Raw genomic sequence first — 14,588 nt, forward strand, 5'->3', positions numbered from 1 at the left:
GCACATCTGCGAAACCCATTTGTTTCCTATAGCTTGTTTCATTATTCAATCAACCAGTCAACGGAATACCAATGCCGTATTCCAATGTGTACAATAACTGTTTATGATAATTTACTATTGTGTATCACTTGTATGACATTATTCTAACAAACTTATAATTCAACTATGTAACACATCATAACAGAGACTAATCCAAAGATAAAGCATAAAAGACTGACGTAAACAAATATGTTTTTAATGATAATAAAATAATCTTTTTAAAAAGGGTAATATATATATATATATATATATATATATATATATATATATATATATATATATATATATATATATATATATATATATATATGTAAATCTTTGCCTTAATTAATCAAGCGCCGATTTACCTCGGCAAACCTATGTTAGTTCACAGGTATCACCTAGCGGTCCTAATAAATCATCGTAAATTGTAGTTAAACCACGTGCCTTTTAAAATTATTTGAGTTGGTTCATAATCCTCGCTTGGATTTACGAGTGCTCCATTTCAAGAATCTATAGGCCATTTCCAGTTTACAAACGATAACAGTATAGTCGTTATAATACTCAAAGATTGTTTCAAAGGTTTATTACTGTACAGCGATTACTTTATCTAATCGTACTTTCCAATTGACAATGCAATGAAACAAGTAATTAGAAAGCGTTAGAGTTACAAACTTTTAAAGCCCTGTCGGTCACTAAGCGTAAATAACATTAATGTGTACATAAATGTATACTTAATATTATTATTATTCTCTTCGTTATTTTCATATATGCCATATTTTCAGTATTTGTTTCTCTTGCAAAACTGAAACTTTGGCAAGAGGTTATTATGATTGTTTTCATAGAAAAAAATTATGATAAATAATATGAAAATCTGTGCATAAATAAAGGGTGCGATGTTTTCACATATTTTAGAATTCTAACAAGTAGGACTATTTTTTCCTGATAATCGTCCTGATCCCGATGCCAATCTAAAATAATGAAAAGTGATTTTTAGCCAAAAAACATTTTTGGAAGAGTTATAAAACTAAAAGTATTATTGTACAAAATGTTATGCTGTTAATATTAATATCAATTGTCGCATAAGTTGTAAGTCTAAATTGACATATAATATTATAATTGTTGCTTTAGCTGTAACGGATGACAAATGCCAACCCGCTGAAGAAGGACAACCCTACCAGATGAGCTACACACTGACAACCATCCCCGAGTACAGGAAAGTGTTGTTATGGTATAAAGATGGTCAGCTGATGTCTGAGTGTCCAGTGGAGGCTGGAGTCTGTAGCAACAACGACATTAACTGGATACAAGCAAAAGTGGTAAAAAATGATGAAGACGTCCAGTTTATCTTGAATATTAGGAACGTAACTAGGGACGATTCAAAAAACGCCAATGGTATCTGGACATTGAAAACACACACCATGGAACCTACAGCACAAGATGTTTATAGTTGTGTGCTGAATGTATATGGTAACCGCTAAAAATCGTCTCCTTCTTGGATAACAATTTTATTTTATATAACTTTTCATTTCAGAAAAAATCACTTATATATATTTAATATAAGGCCTTTAATTTATTAATTATTATATTTCAAATATTTTAATATTTTAAACTTTAACTGCCATACTTGAAAAGTTAAAACTTTTTGTTTTATATAAAACATTTTGACATATTACTATAATTTGTATTGAAAACAGCAAAGGCGGAAAATATGACTTGCTTATCTGATTTATCCCCTGAAAGATTTTCAACTTCTTGTTTTACTAGTAGGATATACCCTGAAGCTATGGTATGTATATTATACATTGTATAACGTCGAATTTGCTGACGAGAAATAAGTAATCAAATAAAAACTATCCGGTAACGTTTACAAAACATTTTCTTTATTTTTAAAATCATTTTACATAACTATTTGTCTATATGTTGACAGGACAAATGACCTCACACAAAATATACCCGACGGACTAATGATCTCAGAACAAGTGATCTCAAGACAAATTATCGAAAGGACAAATGATGTCACGGACAAAAGAATTCAGGACAAAATATATCAGGACAAAACACAAACACAAACGCAAACACAAAGCTAACGCAAATAGGAATGCAAACATAAACAGAAACGCTTACACGTACACATACAAATATGCGTACGCAAACACAAACGCCGACGCAAAAGCAAAAACAGTCGCAACCACAAACAAAAACACAAAAGCAAACACAAACTCAAACCAACTTAAACGCAACGCAACGCAGACAGCGTTACAAACATAAACGCCAAAGGTGAATAATTATAGTAGTCCATATCGCCCATAGTGCATCTCACCTTTTAAAACGAATATAGTGCTGACGGGGGAGTCTGTGGCGTCAAATCACCCCTTACCGGAGCGCCGGAGGACACTATATTTGATTTAGCGAATGATTATAGTAGCCCAGCGTATTCGTAGTGTATCATGGGGGCGGGGCGCTCCGTTTCATTTAACCGCTGTACCGCCTGCGGATGCGACTGTTCAAGTTCTTCCGTTGAATTACGTAACGCCCCTGTCCCCCAATGCAGAACAGTCAGTCAACATATACCAAGTGCTAAGAGAGATTCGCGGTAATTCTGGGTGCCAAACCGCAATCAATTTTTACAAGCTTTTATTTAACTCACTTCCTCTGTCGTCAGTCGTCAGTCAACAGTTTGTCGTCAGTCTAGATATTTTGTCTGAGATATTTTGTCTGAGATAATTTGTCCATGATATCATTTGTCCTGATATATTTTGTCCTGGTATCTTTTGTCCATGAGATCATTTGTCCTTGAGATCATTTGTCCTGAGATCATTTGTCCTGAGATTATTTGTCCGTGAGATATTTTGTCTGAGATATTTTGTCTGAGATCATTTATCCTGAGATCATTTGTCATGGAACCATTTAAATAACTATAAAGAAAAGCGTGGGTGTCTTCCTTAACATTAGTAAAGGTATCCAATAGATACTAAAGTGACCTACGCTTTTCTTATCCAATAGATACTAAAGTGACCCACGCTTTTCTTTATAGTTATTTAAATAGTAGTCTGTATTTTATTTTCTATTTTTTAGTGCATTATTACATAAAAGCTTGTAATTAAAACGTTTTTTATGAATTTTTTTAAATTTATTTATGCCGTTATACAGAAAAATCGCAAAGCACCCCCCCCCCCCCCCTCCCCTGCCAGGGTGCCGCCCTTCTTTTTTTTCTCTCAAAAACCTCCCCTTGACTATTACCAGTAGGAAAAACCCCAAAGTGTTATGGCAATCGAATGAAAGGTTAAGAAATGCATAAAGGACAGACGGAAAGACAGACAGATAGACAGACACACATACTTTGATTTGTATTTATATAGATATATAGGCTTCATACATATGAAGTTGAATATACGTGAGTTTGTATTCATATTATTCACACATAAATCACCTAATGCTAGTTAAATTGTTTAATCAGAAAAAATTACTACATTTTATAGATGGATGTTTATAGGAATGGTTACCAGCTTCAAGAGACTTCTTGTGAGAACTATAAAATCTCTGAAAATCCTCTATATTATAAAGCTACATGTAAAGTGATCATCCGAACAGAAGATATGTATTTAAAACGAAATGACTTAACCATCAGTATATTCCCAAATGTCATAGGTTTCAGGAAAAAAAATATTTTGGGAACAACTCAATTCATAGCACTGCAAATCGGTAAATAATGTTTCATTACCAACTTTATAGAAAAGCTGCATGCAAAAAAAACCACTTTATATAACATATTAAAGGTTTAGTTATTTGCTGATGCTATGTTTTTAACAAATAAAAAAATTGATAGTAAATCATATTGAATATATAATTTTTTATAAAGCATTGTGGCTTTCTCTTAATCCATACAACTTACAAGTAAACTTTTTTGTCCTGCTCCAATATAAACACACTTAAAGTTCGAGTGTTAAAGTGGTGTTTATTTACAAAAAAAACTTTACTGCTCTCTATTCATTAATATATTCAAAAAAATGTATTTAAATTGTTGCCAATCAATATATTAATGCATCTATTTTAAAGCAGTTCAGCTGATAAATTAATGTATAAAAAAATATTTTAACACGGTATAATTTTATCTTAAGCGCCCGAGTACGTAACAATGCAAAACTGTGCGGAAGAAGGAAATGGCCTAAAATGCAGTTGCAAGAGACAAGATTCCAGAAAACGTTTTTCAAATTTTGATTGGTTCATGAACAGCAGGATGGTCAAGCAGGAGTCTGATGTTTACACATTCACAAATAAGCTATCCAGCGCGCTGACAATTCCTAACGCCTGTAAGTATACGTTAAGATTATTATAATAGATATATAAATGTATATAGACCATATATATATATATATATATGTATATATATATATATACAGTTATAATATATATATATATATATATATATATATATATATATATATATATATATATATATATATATATATGGTTTTTACAATGAATGCGAACTTGTTTTTAAATTTGCAGTGACAAATAATATTTCGTGTGCCTTGCGTCCTGTTGTTTGTACAGACGGTAAGGTATCTTATATATTTTAATTTGGTGAACTAAACATTTCATTCTATTGTGTTAATTAGCGGATTAGAAAATAGTCCATCTATAAAATGTGTTGAAAATGTATATATATATATATATATATATATATATATATATATATATATATATATATATATATATATATATATATATATATATTTTAAAATTTATTTATATATATATATATATATATATATATATATATATATATATATATATATATATATACACAATGTTTCCGGTCTCTAACCATTAGCTAAACTTTATTATAGGTCCTACTGACTGTGACAACGGTGCTTTGATCGCTGTTTCAACTATCTTAGCGATTTCTATTTTACTGATAACCGCACATCTGGTTTACAAAAAAAAGTGTAAGATCTTTTGTTTTATTCATCCGATTTTGTGACCATTAAACAGCATTTACTCGATAATGTGACTTAGTTCTAGTTTCCAACGAACAATCTTGCATCATAATTAACTTATCGAATTACAGAGTGTAAACAAGTAAAATGAAAATTGGTTAAAAACCGAACCATAACTAATCACGGAGATCAGACACTGCACATTAGCCCCCGCTTCATATTTTATATGTGTGCTATTAAAAGAGAATTTTAGTTCTCTGTATTACCGGTGCACGCGAGGGTTTATGAGTTTTTTAATTGCTCATTTCTCATAACGTATTAAATAAGATGGGAATTTTGTTTTTACAATATGCCTTAACTTATAACACCTTAACAGATTTCACTAGAGTTCATGTATCTTCAATTCCTTTTCCATTAATTAACTGGATTGCAAATAATCTCCCTCCAACACACATATAATTACATTTGCATTGAACATTATCATCTTATAACTGATTAAATTCGTTTTTTAATACTTTGATAGGTAAGCCAGATACAGACGCTTCAGAAGAATTCCGGTAAGAAAAGAATGTTATATATATATATATATATATATATATATATATATATATATATATATATATATATATATATATATACATTTTATTTTATAAAATATAGTTTCAACACAGCATCAAGAATACTAATAACAATAGTATATTTACTAGTATTTGGTAGAATTTAAAAATTGTCGTTTAAAAAAAATTAAAGCTATATGTTTTGTTACATGGTAAATCATGCATTATGCTTGAATGAAATGTATGTATTTATTTATGCTTTTAACAACATCCAACAAGGAAACCCGAGTTTTTATTTTACAGGTGAGGAAGTGCTCAACATAATTTCCTTGACACACGCTATTTTAATGAAACATTTAAAAACTAACAATACAACTACACACGACTAAAACTTTAAAATTTGAAAATGGTTTCATATTTTCACAGAAATAAACCAATACATAGGCCTACTAGTATCTAAATAGAAAGGAAATAATAAATAATTGGCTGCTGCAAAATGATATTTCAATCAAAGAATTGTATATTTAAAAGTAATCGCTAAATAATTAGCAATAATGAGGTTTAACCAAGAATTTGTTAACCATTTTTGGCGTTATTAATTTATTTTAAAACTAAATGCTTGAGTTCAATTATCTGTACGGGTGATTAAACACATAACTCACCTCAGTTAGTCAGTTAGTCAGTTAGTCAGTTACTCAGTTGGTCACTTAGCCAGTTAGTCCCTTAGCCAGTTAATCAGATAGTCAGATAGTGAGTTAGTAAGTTTATGAGTTAGTCAGTCAGTTAGTCAGTTAGTCAGTTAGTCAGTTAGTCAGCTAGTCAGCTAGTCAGCTAGTCAGCTAGTCAGTTAGTCAGTTAGTCATTTACTCAGTTACTCAGTTACTCAGTTGGTCACTTAGCCAGTTAGTCACTTAGCCAGTTAATCAGATAGTCAGATAGTGAGTTAGTAAGTTTATGAGTCAGTTAGTCAGTTAGTCAGTTAGTCAGTTAGTCAGTTAGTCAGTTAGTCAGTTAGTCAGTTAGTCAGTTAGTCAGTTAGTCAGTTAGTCAGTTGGTCACTTAGCCAGTTAGTCACTTAGCCAGTTAATCAGATAGTCAGATAGTGAGTTAGTAAGTTTATGAGTCAGTTAGTCAGTTAGTCAGTTAGTCAGTTAGTCAGTTAGTCAGTTAGTCAGTTAGTCAGTTAGTCAGTTAGTCAGTTAGTCAGCTAGTCAGCTAGTCAGTTAGTCAGTCAGTTAGTCAGTTAGTCAGTTAGTCAGTTAGTCAGTTAGTCAGTTAGTCAGTTAGTCAGTTAGTCAGTTAGTTAGTCAGTTAGTCAGTTAGTCAGTTAGTCAGCTAGTCAGTTAGTCAGTTAGCCAGTTAGCCAGTTAGCCAGTTAGCCAGTTAGCCAGTTAGCCAGTCAAGGAGTCAGACAAAGTCCGACTACCATTAAAAAATGTCAAGCATTCACAAAAATCAAAGGGTGAAATTTACAAAAAAATTAGTGAAAGTTACAAGATTTACAAAGCAATTCAAACATAAGCAATAGTTGGTTAGAATTATCCCAGGGCTTTGAGACGGCAATAGATTTTGATTTATGGGTAGTAATGGCTCTGGTTTCTGATCGAAATATCACCAGGCTGAAGAAACCACGTTCAATCCCCTGTTGTTCCATAACTCGTTTTGCTCCATTAGTACTGACTCACCGATTTAATAACACAGTCCTGGTTGTCATGCCAACCTTCCGTATTTCAGGTTGTGGGGGATTTATCTTATCTAGTGGTGATAACTTTATTTTACTAAGCTTTAACAGTTGGTCACGTGACATATCTTTAAATATGTTTTGAATGGCGACACTTTCAAAAACATTTATTGTTACATATGTTGTAGTGGTATAAATAAATATATCAACAACATTTAGAGAGCGTAATAACTTTAGTAAACACAAACCGAAAGCGTACAAAGTTGAATATTTAGGTTAACTTTTCAACATGCAAAAAAAAAAGCTAAGCATGTTCAATTAAATTTTTTTATGTCAAACAATATGGCTTTGGTTATTTACTGACAACTTGTGACAGCCTCATTTTGAAATTGCTGTCTAAAAGCTTGTCCTCGTCTTCAATGATTGACCTGACGTAGTAATTATGGACGTTTTTGTAACTCTCTTTGATAGACTGCATTAATAATATTTTACATCTTCTCATTGGCTTAGTGTTAAAATAAATGTTTTTGAAACATTCAATTAAATGTGTAATGTCGTTGTGTATACTGGCGTCGATCTTGATTTGTCCAGTAACATCTGTTTTTATTTTACTTCTTCTCTTATCAATGATATAATAGTTATTGTCTGCTTTTTTATTTTTCTCTGTATATCCTTCATCACAACGTAGTATCATTTGTTTGTCTTGGTATTCTTTCCATACAGTTTCCAAATGATCGACAAGTTCTGTAGGTTCTGGTTGCATTCCATGCGGTTCTTTCCAAACTATTTCTAGTAGTAAAGCAATATTTTTTAAAATGCCCTCATACAGCATATAATTCAATAAATGTTGATTGTTTATCTTTATGTGTTGAGTAGTACTTTCTTGTTCCAACTTGTTTAGAAAAAAACTCAACGATTCCGTTTTATTTTCTATATCGTAATGAACGAATTTTTCTTCACATATGCTTTTAACTTTTATATAATCATCTTCTTGCAGCTTTACGTTTTTTAATTCAGTTTCATAAATAACGACAGGAATAATATATTTCATATTTAATCCGAAATTTTCATGTAATATGTTTGTCACAGTGTTACAATCATCTGCTCTGTCGTTCGTGAAGGCCACAACTATTGCGTTGTATCCTTCGACACTTAAGGCAAAACATGATTTTGTATAAAATATAAATTCTTCTATATTCTTAGAATCGAACGCAGGCCCGTCAACTAGTTTAATTATATGATCACCGTGTTGCGTATAGTGTAATTGTATGTTGTCTAAATCTGGCAGTGAAATAGCAGGGAAACTTCCAAAAAATGGCTTACTCATTTCAAACAGTATGTCGCCATGTTTTGAATCAACTATTAGTTTTTTATTGTTGTCTTTTGTTGTTTTAATACAGTACTCTTTTTGAAGAATTGATCTCTTAAACAGTTCCTTGTTACTATTCAAAGTACCCAACAGTAATATTGACGATGTTATTTTGGCGAGATTTTCATCGGCTACCTTCCTGAAAAATATTGTTCAATTTCATTAGAACATGTGATGATCTAGTTAATAATAGTTTTGTAAACTCACCCTTTTATGCCCCTAACAGTTTCAAGAAAAATGGGTAATGTGATATATTTAAAACAATGAACGATCCTTTAACTGTATGCTCACATTAATTTGAATGCTAGTTTTCTAAAGATTATATACAACTTGAAGATAATATGTAAACCAAATTTTTTTAAACCTAAATTAACCATTACAAACCCGCAATCACGATAAGATGTTTCAGTGGTTCGTCATATCATTGAGCAATTACTTATCAAAATATAAAAATAAACTTCGAGTGATCTCCCCTAAACTTTCTCGAATATTCTTATATAACACTACGGGGGATGGCAACTCGGGATATAGACAATATGTTTAATCCATTTTTATTTACTTAAACTTTTAAAAATAGAATGGAATCTCGTAGAAAAAAATTGCGCACCAAGTAAACGCCAAACAATAGGTGTATATATATATATATTTATATTTATATTTATATATATATATATATATATATATATATAGACATAACACTGTGACAAACATATTACATGAAAATTTCGGATTAAATATGAAATATATTATTCCTGTCGTTATTTATGAAACTGAATTAAAAAACGTAAAGCTGCAAGAAGATGATTATATAAAAGTTAAAAGCATATGTGAAGAAAAATTCGTTCATTACGATATAGAAAATAAAACGGAATCGTTGAGTTTTTTTCTAAACAAGTTGGAACAAGAAAGTACTACTCAACACATAAAGATAAACAATCAACATTTATTGAATTATATGCTGTATGAGGGCATTTTAAAAAATATTGCTTTACTACTAGAAATAGTTTGGAAAGAACCGCATGGAATGCAACCAGAACCTACAGAACTTGTCGATCATTTGGAAACTGTATGGAAAGAATACCAAGACAAACAAATGATACTACGTTGTGATGAAGGATATACAGAGAAAAATAAAAAAGCAGACAATAACTATTATATCATTGATAAGAGAAGAAGTAAAATAAAAACAGATGTTACTGGACAAATCAAGATCGACGCCAGTATACACAACGACATTACACATTTAATTGAATGTTTCAAAAACATTTATTTTAACACTAAGCCAATGAGAAGATGTAAAATATTATTAATGCAGTCTATCAAAGAGAGTTACAAAAACGTCCATAATTACTACGTCAGGTCAATCATTGAAGACGAGGACAAGCTTTTAGACAGCAATTTCAAAATGAGGCTGTCACAATTTGTCAATAAATAACCAAAGCCATATTGTTTGACATAAAAAAATTTAATTGAACATGCTTAGCTTTTCTTTTGCATGTTGAAAAGTTAACCTAAATATTCAACTTTGTACGCTTTCGGTTTGTGTTTACTAAAGTTATTACGCTCTCTAAATGTTGTTGATATATTTATTTATACCACTACAACATATGTAAAAATACATGTTTTTGAAAGTGTCGCCATTCAAAACATATTTAACGATATGTCACATGACCAACCCAACTGTTAAAGCTTAGTAAAATAAAGTTATCACCACTAGATAAGATAAATCCCCGACAACCTGAAATACGGAAGGTTGGCATGACAACCAAGACTGTGTTATTAAATCGGTGAGTCAGTACTAATGGAGCAAAACGAATTATGGAACAACAGGGGATTGAACGTGGTTTCTTCAGCCTGATGATATTTCGATCAGAAACCAGAGCCATTACTACCCATAAATCAAAATCTATTGCCGTCTCAAAGCCCTGGGATAATTCTAACCAACTATTGCTTATGTTTGAACTGCTTTGTAAATCTTGTAACTTTCACTAATTTTTTTGTAAATTTCACCCTTTGATTTTTGTGAATGCTTGACATTTTTTAATGGTAGTCGGACTTTGTCTGACTCCTTGACTGGCTAACTGGCTAACTGACTATCTGACTAACTGACTAACTGACTAACTGGCTAACTGGCTAGCTGGATAACTGGCTAACTGGCTAACTGACTAACTGACTAACTGACTAACTAACTGACTAAATAACTGACTAACTGACTAACTAACTGACTATCTGGCCAACTAGCTAAAGGCTAACTGGCTAATTGGCTAACCGACTAACTAACTGGCTAACTGGCTAACTGGTTAACGGGTTAACTGGTTAACTGGTTAACTGGTTAACTGGCTAACTGACTAACTAACTGACTAACTGACTAACTGACTAACTGACTAGCTAAATAGCTGACTAGCTTACTAGCTTACTAGCTTACTAGCTTACTAGCTTACTAGCTTACTAGCTGACTAACTGACTAACTGACTAACTGACTAACTGACTAACTGACTAACTGACTAACTGACTAACTGACTAACTGACTAACTGACTAACTGACTAACTGACTAACTGACTAACTGACTAACTGACTAACTGACTGACTAACTGACTAACTGACTAACTGACTAACTGACTAACTGACTAACTGACTAACTTACTAACTGACTAACTGACTAAATGACTAAATGACTAAATGACTAAATGACTAAATGACTAAATGACTAAATGACTAAATGACTAAATAACTAAATGACTAAAGACTAACGGACTAACTGACTAACTGACTAACTGACTAACTGACTAACTGACTAACTGACTAACTGACTAACTGACTAACTGACTAACTGACTAACTGACTAACTGACTAACTGACTAACTGACTAACTGACTAACTGACTAACTGACTAACTGACTAACTGACTAACTGACTAACTGACTAACTGACTAACTGACTAACTGACTAACTGACTAACTGACTAACTGACTAACTGACTAACTGACTAACTGACTAACTGACTAACTGACTAAATAACTGACTAAATAACTGACTAAATAACTGACTAACTAACTGACTAACTAACTGACTATCTGGCCAACTAGCTAAAGGCTAACTGGCTAATTGGCTAACCGACTAACTAACTGGCTAACTGGCTAACTGGTTAACGGGTTAACTGGTTAACTGGTTAACTGGTTAACTGGCTAACTGACTAACTAACTGACTAACTGACTAACTGACTAACTGACTAGCTAAATAGCTGACTAGCTTACTAGCTTACTAGCTTACTAGCTTACTAGCTTACTAGCTGACTAACTGACCAACTGACTAACTGACTAACTGACTAACTGACTAACTGACTAACTGACTAACAGACTAACTGACTAACTGACTAACTGTTTAACTGACTAACTGACTAACTGACTAACTGACTAACTGACTAACTGACTAACTGACTAACTAACTAACTGACTAACTGACTAACTGACTAACTGACTAACTGACTAACTGACTAACTGACTAACTTACTAACTGACTAACTGACTAACTGACTAAATGACTAAATGACTAAATGACTAAATGACTAAATGACTAAATGACTAAATGACTAAATGACTAAATGACTAAATGACTAAATGACTAAATGACTAAATGACTAAATGACTAACTGACTAAATGACTAAATGACTAAATGACTAAATGACTAAATGACTAAATGACTAAATGACTAAATGACTAAATGACTAAATGACTAAATAACTAAATGACTAAATGACTAAATGACTAAATGACTAAATGACTAAATGACTAAATGACTAAATGACTAAATGACTAAATGACTAAATGACTAAATGACTAAATGACTAAATGACTAAATGACTAAATGACTAAATAACTATATGACTATATGACTAAATGGCTAAATGACTAAGTGACTAAATGACTACCTGACTAACTGACTGACTAACTGACTAACTGACTAACTGAATAACTTACTGACTAACTGACTAACTCATAAACCTACTAACTCACTATCTTACTATCTGACTAACAAACTAAGTGACTAACTGGCTAAGTGACCATCTGACTAACTGACTAACTAACTAACTGACGTGAGTTATGTGTTTAATCACCCGTACAGATAATTGAACTCAAGCATTTATTTTTAAAATAAATTAATAACGCCAAAAATGGGTAACAAATTCTTGGTTAAACCTCATTATTGCTAATTATTTAGCCATTACTTTTAAATATACAATTCTTTGATTGAAATATCATTTTGCAGCAGCCAATTATTTATTATTTCCTTTCTTTTTAGATACTAGTAGGCATATGTATTTGTTTATTTCTGTGAAAATAAGAAACCATTTTCAAATTTTAAAGTTGTAGTCGTGTGTTGTTGAATTTTTTTGTGTTTAAATGTTTCATTAAAATAGCATGTGTCAAGGAAATTATGTTGAGCACTTCCTCACCTGTAAAATAAAAACTCGGGTTTCCTTGTTGGATGTTGTTAAAATCATAAATAAATACATACATTTCATTCAAGCATAATTCATGGTTTACCATATAACAAAACATATAGCTTTGATTTTTTTTTTAAAACGACAATTTTTAAATTTTGCCAAATACTAGTAAATATACTATTGTTATTAGTATTCTTGATGCTGTGTTGAAACTATATTTTATAAAATAAAATGTATATTGCAAAATAGGGTGTTTTTTATTATTCAAAGCTCCAATTAAACTGTACAATGTATTTAATTCAAACGTGTGGTCCCACAGTCAGGTAGAACTTTTTTTACCAGGGTGCTTGAGATCATGTTTTGACTAACAAATTGTATGTACATGCTTTGTTTTTTAACAGATTTGACTTGCCAGTTTGTTTTTTTTTTAATGACACTGGCTTCGTACTGCCACAGTTAGATAAATGCGTGGGGGTCGGTGTGGTCAGGTCGGTAAAACGAAAATTTCCGAGTTTGAACCCCGGGTAGATGGGGCATGAAAGCTGGTGACAGAGACCCATGTAGGAGAGACAACTCCAATCCAAACATCTGATGCCTTGTAGATATTTGTTGTATGCTTAAAGGCTGCGGAAGAAAGCAGAAAAACAAGCAGGCTGAAATCGGAGTCAAGAGTCCATATGTTGCATAAAAAGCAGACACGTAATACTTAATTATTTTGGAGGAAATCCCGTTCAACTTCTTTTTTAGGATCGAAGAAGAAGATAAAATGCGTCATTTATTTATACATCAAACAACACTATTGGCTTCTTTAAAACTAGGACATAGCTGAATCCATTTCCCGTACTCTACTATAAGTCCTTGTCGTCCTAAATTTTATTAACGACTGAAACAATTTTCCTGGGAAAAAATAACGTGTGTTGCTTACCCTTAGCTATCCTTGCACGAATGTATCCGAATCTGTTCCAGATACATTAACAATTCAAACCTGCCTGTTGTAACAGTAGGTGTTTTTCATGATTTGCTTATCAGTGCTTGTAACGAAAGTATCCCCATGACACGACAATAAAGCAACTATCTTGATGATAGTGCTAACAACCGCTGTGTTATCCTTAATGAGTCGAGGCTAATACTTGATTCTAAATTTGTAACAGTCTAGATGCGGTGCATGGTTAATGGGTCGGGGGGGGGGGGACGGTTCATTCATAAATGACGTCAAGCTTTTTAAACAATTTTTACTTCTCGTATTGTCTTTTTTCCCATCATAACTGTCATAAAATGCCAGACCCTCGACCTGAAATGTCACACGTAAGCTTATCACGCTCCCCAAATTGTTTCTTATTTCCCGGGGTGGAAGACCGAGGGGGGCATTCGAAACTTACTAGGGGTGCTAACATTTCCGAGGGGGGTAGGCGAACATTGGTAAAAATTTATATTTTCTATATAAATTCTATTTCGTTCGGATAGGGGGGTGCGGTAGACGTGTTTCGGTGCCCCCCCCCACCCTTACTCCCGGAATAGACGACTGATAGAAACACTGTTTCCACCTCGTCACTAAATTCTATATCCCACTTATC

The 14,588-nt window shown here is 32.3% G+C and overlaps 1 protein-coding gene across 1 annotated transcript; it reads left to right on the forward strand.

Annotated features, from left to right (window-relative positions):
* The first annotated feature begins 1,153 nt into the window (after nt 1-1,153).
* LOC131939406 (uncharacterized) lies at nt 1,154-5,522 on the forward strand. The gene is made up of 6 exons (XM_059297691.1): nt 1,154-1,488; nt 1,716-1,807; nt 3,501-3,723; nt 4,140-4,331; nt 4,872-4,970; nt 5,485-5,522. The coding sequence occupies exons 1-6, from the start codon at nt 1,200-1,202 to the stop codon at nt 5,520-5,522; spliced, it is 933 nt and encodes a 310-aa protein (XP_059153674.1). The 5' UTR covers nt 1,154-1,199.
* Nucleotides 5,523-14,588: the final 9,066 nt, after the last annotated feature.

Source organism: Physella acuta, unplaced genomic scaffold, assembly GCF_028476545.2.
Source record: "Physella acuta isolate Inbredline_101_S28 unplaced genomic scaffold, ASM2847654v3 ptg000276l, whole genome shotgun sequence".
Lineage (NCBI taxonomy): Eukaryota > Metazoa > Mollusca > Gastropoda > Physidae > Physella > Physella acuta.

What these genes read in the sequence shown, in the direction of transcription:
- LOC131939406 (XM_059297691.1), top strand. Translation starts at nt 1,200, where the DNA reads ATGAGCTACACACTGACAACCATCCCCGAGTACAGGAAAGTGTTGTTA. An exon ending in GCTGACAATTCCTAACGCCT is followed by an intron (nt 4,332 to 4,871) that starts GTAAGTATACGT and finishes ACTTTATTATAG; the next exon opens with GTCCTACTGACTGTGACAAC. An exon ending in TCTGGTTTACAAAAAAAAGT is followed by an intron (nt 4,971 to 5,484) that starts GTAAGATCTTTT and finishes ATACTTTGATAG; the next exon opens with GTAAGCCAGATACAGACGCT.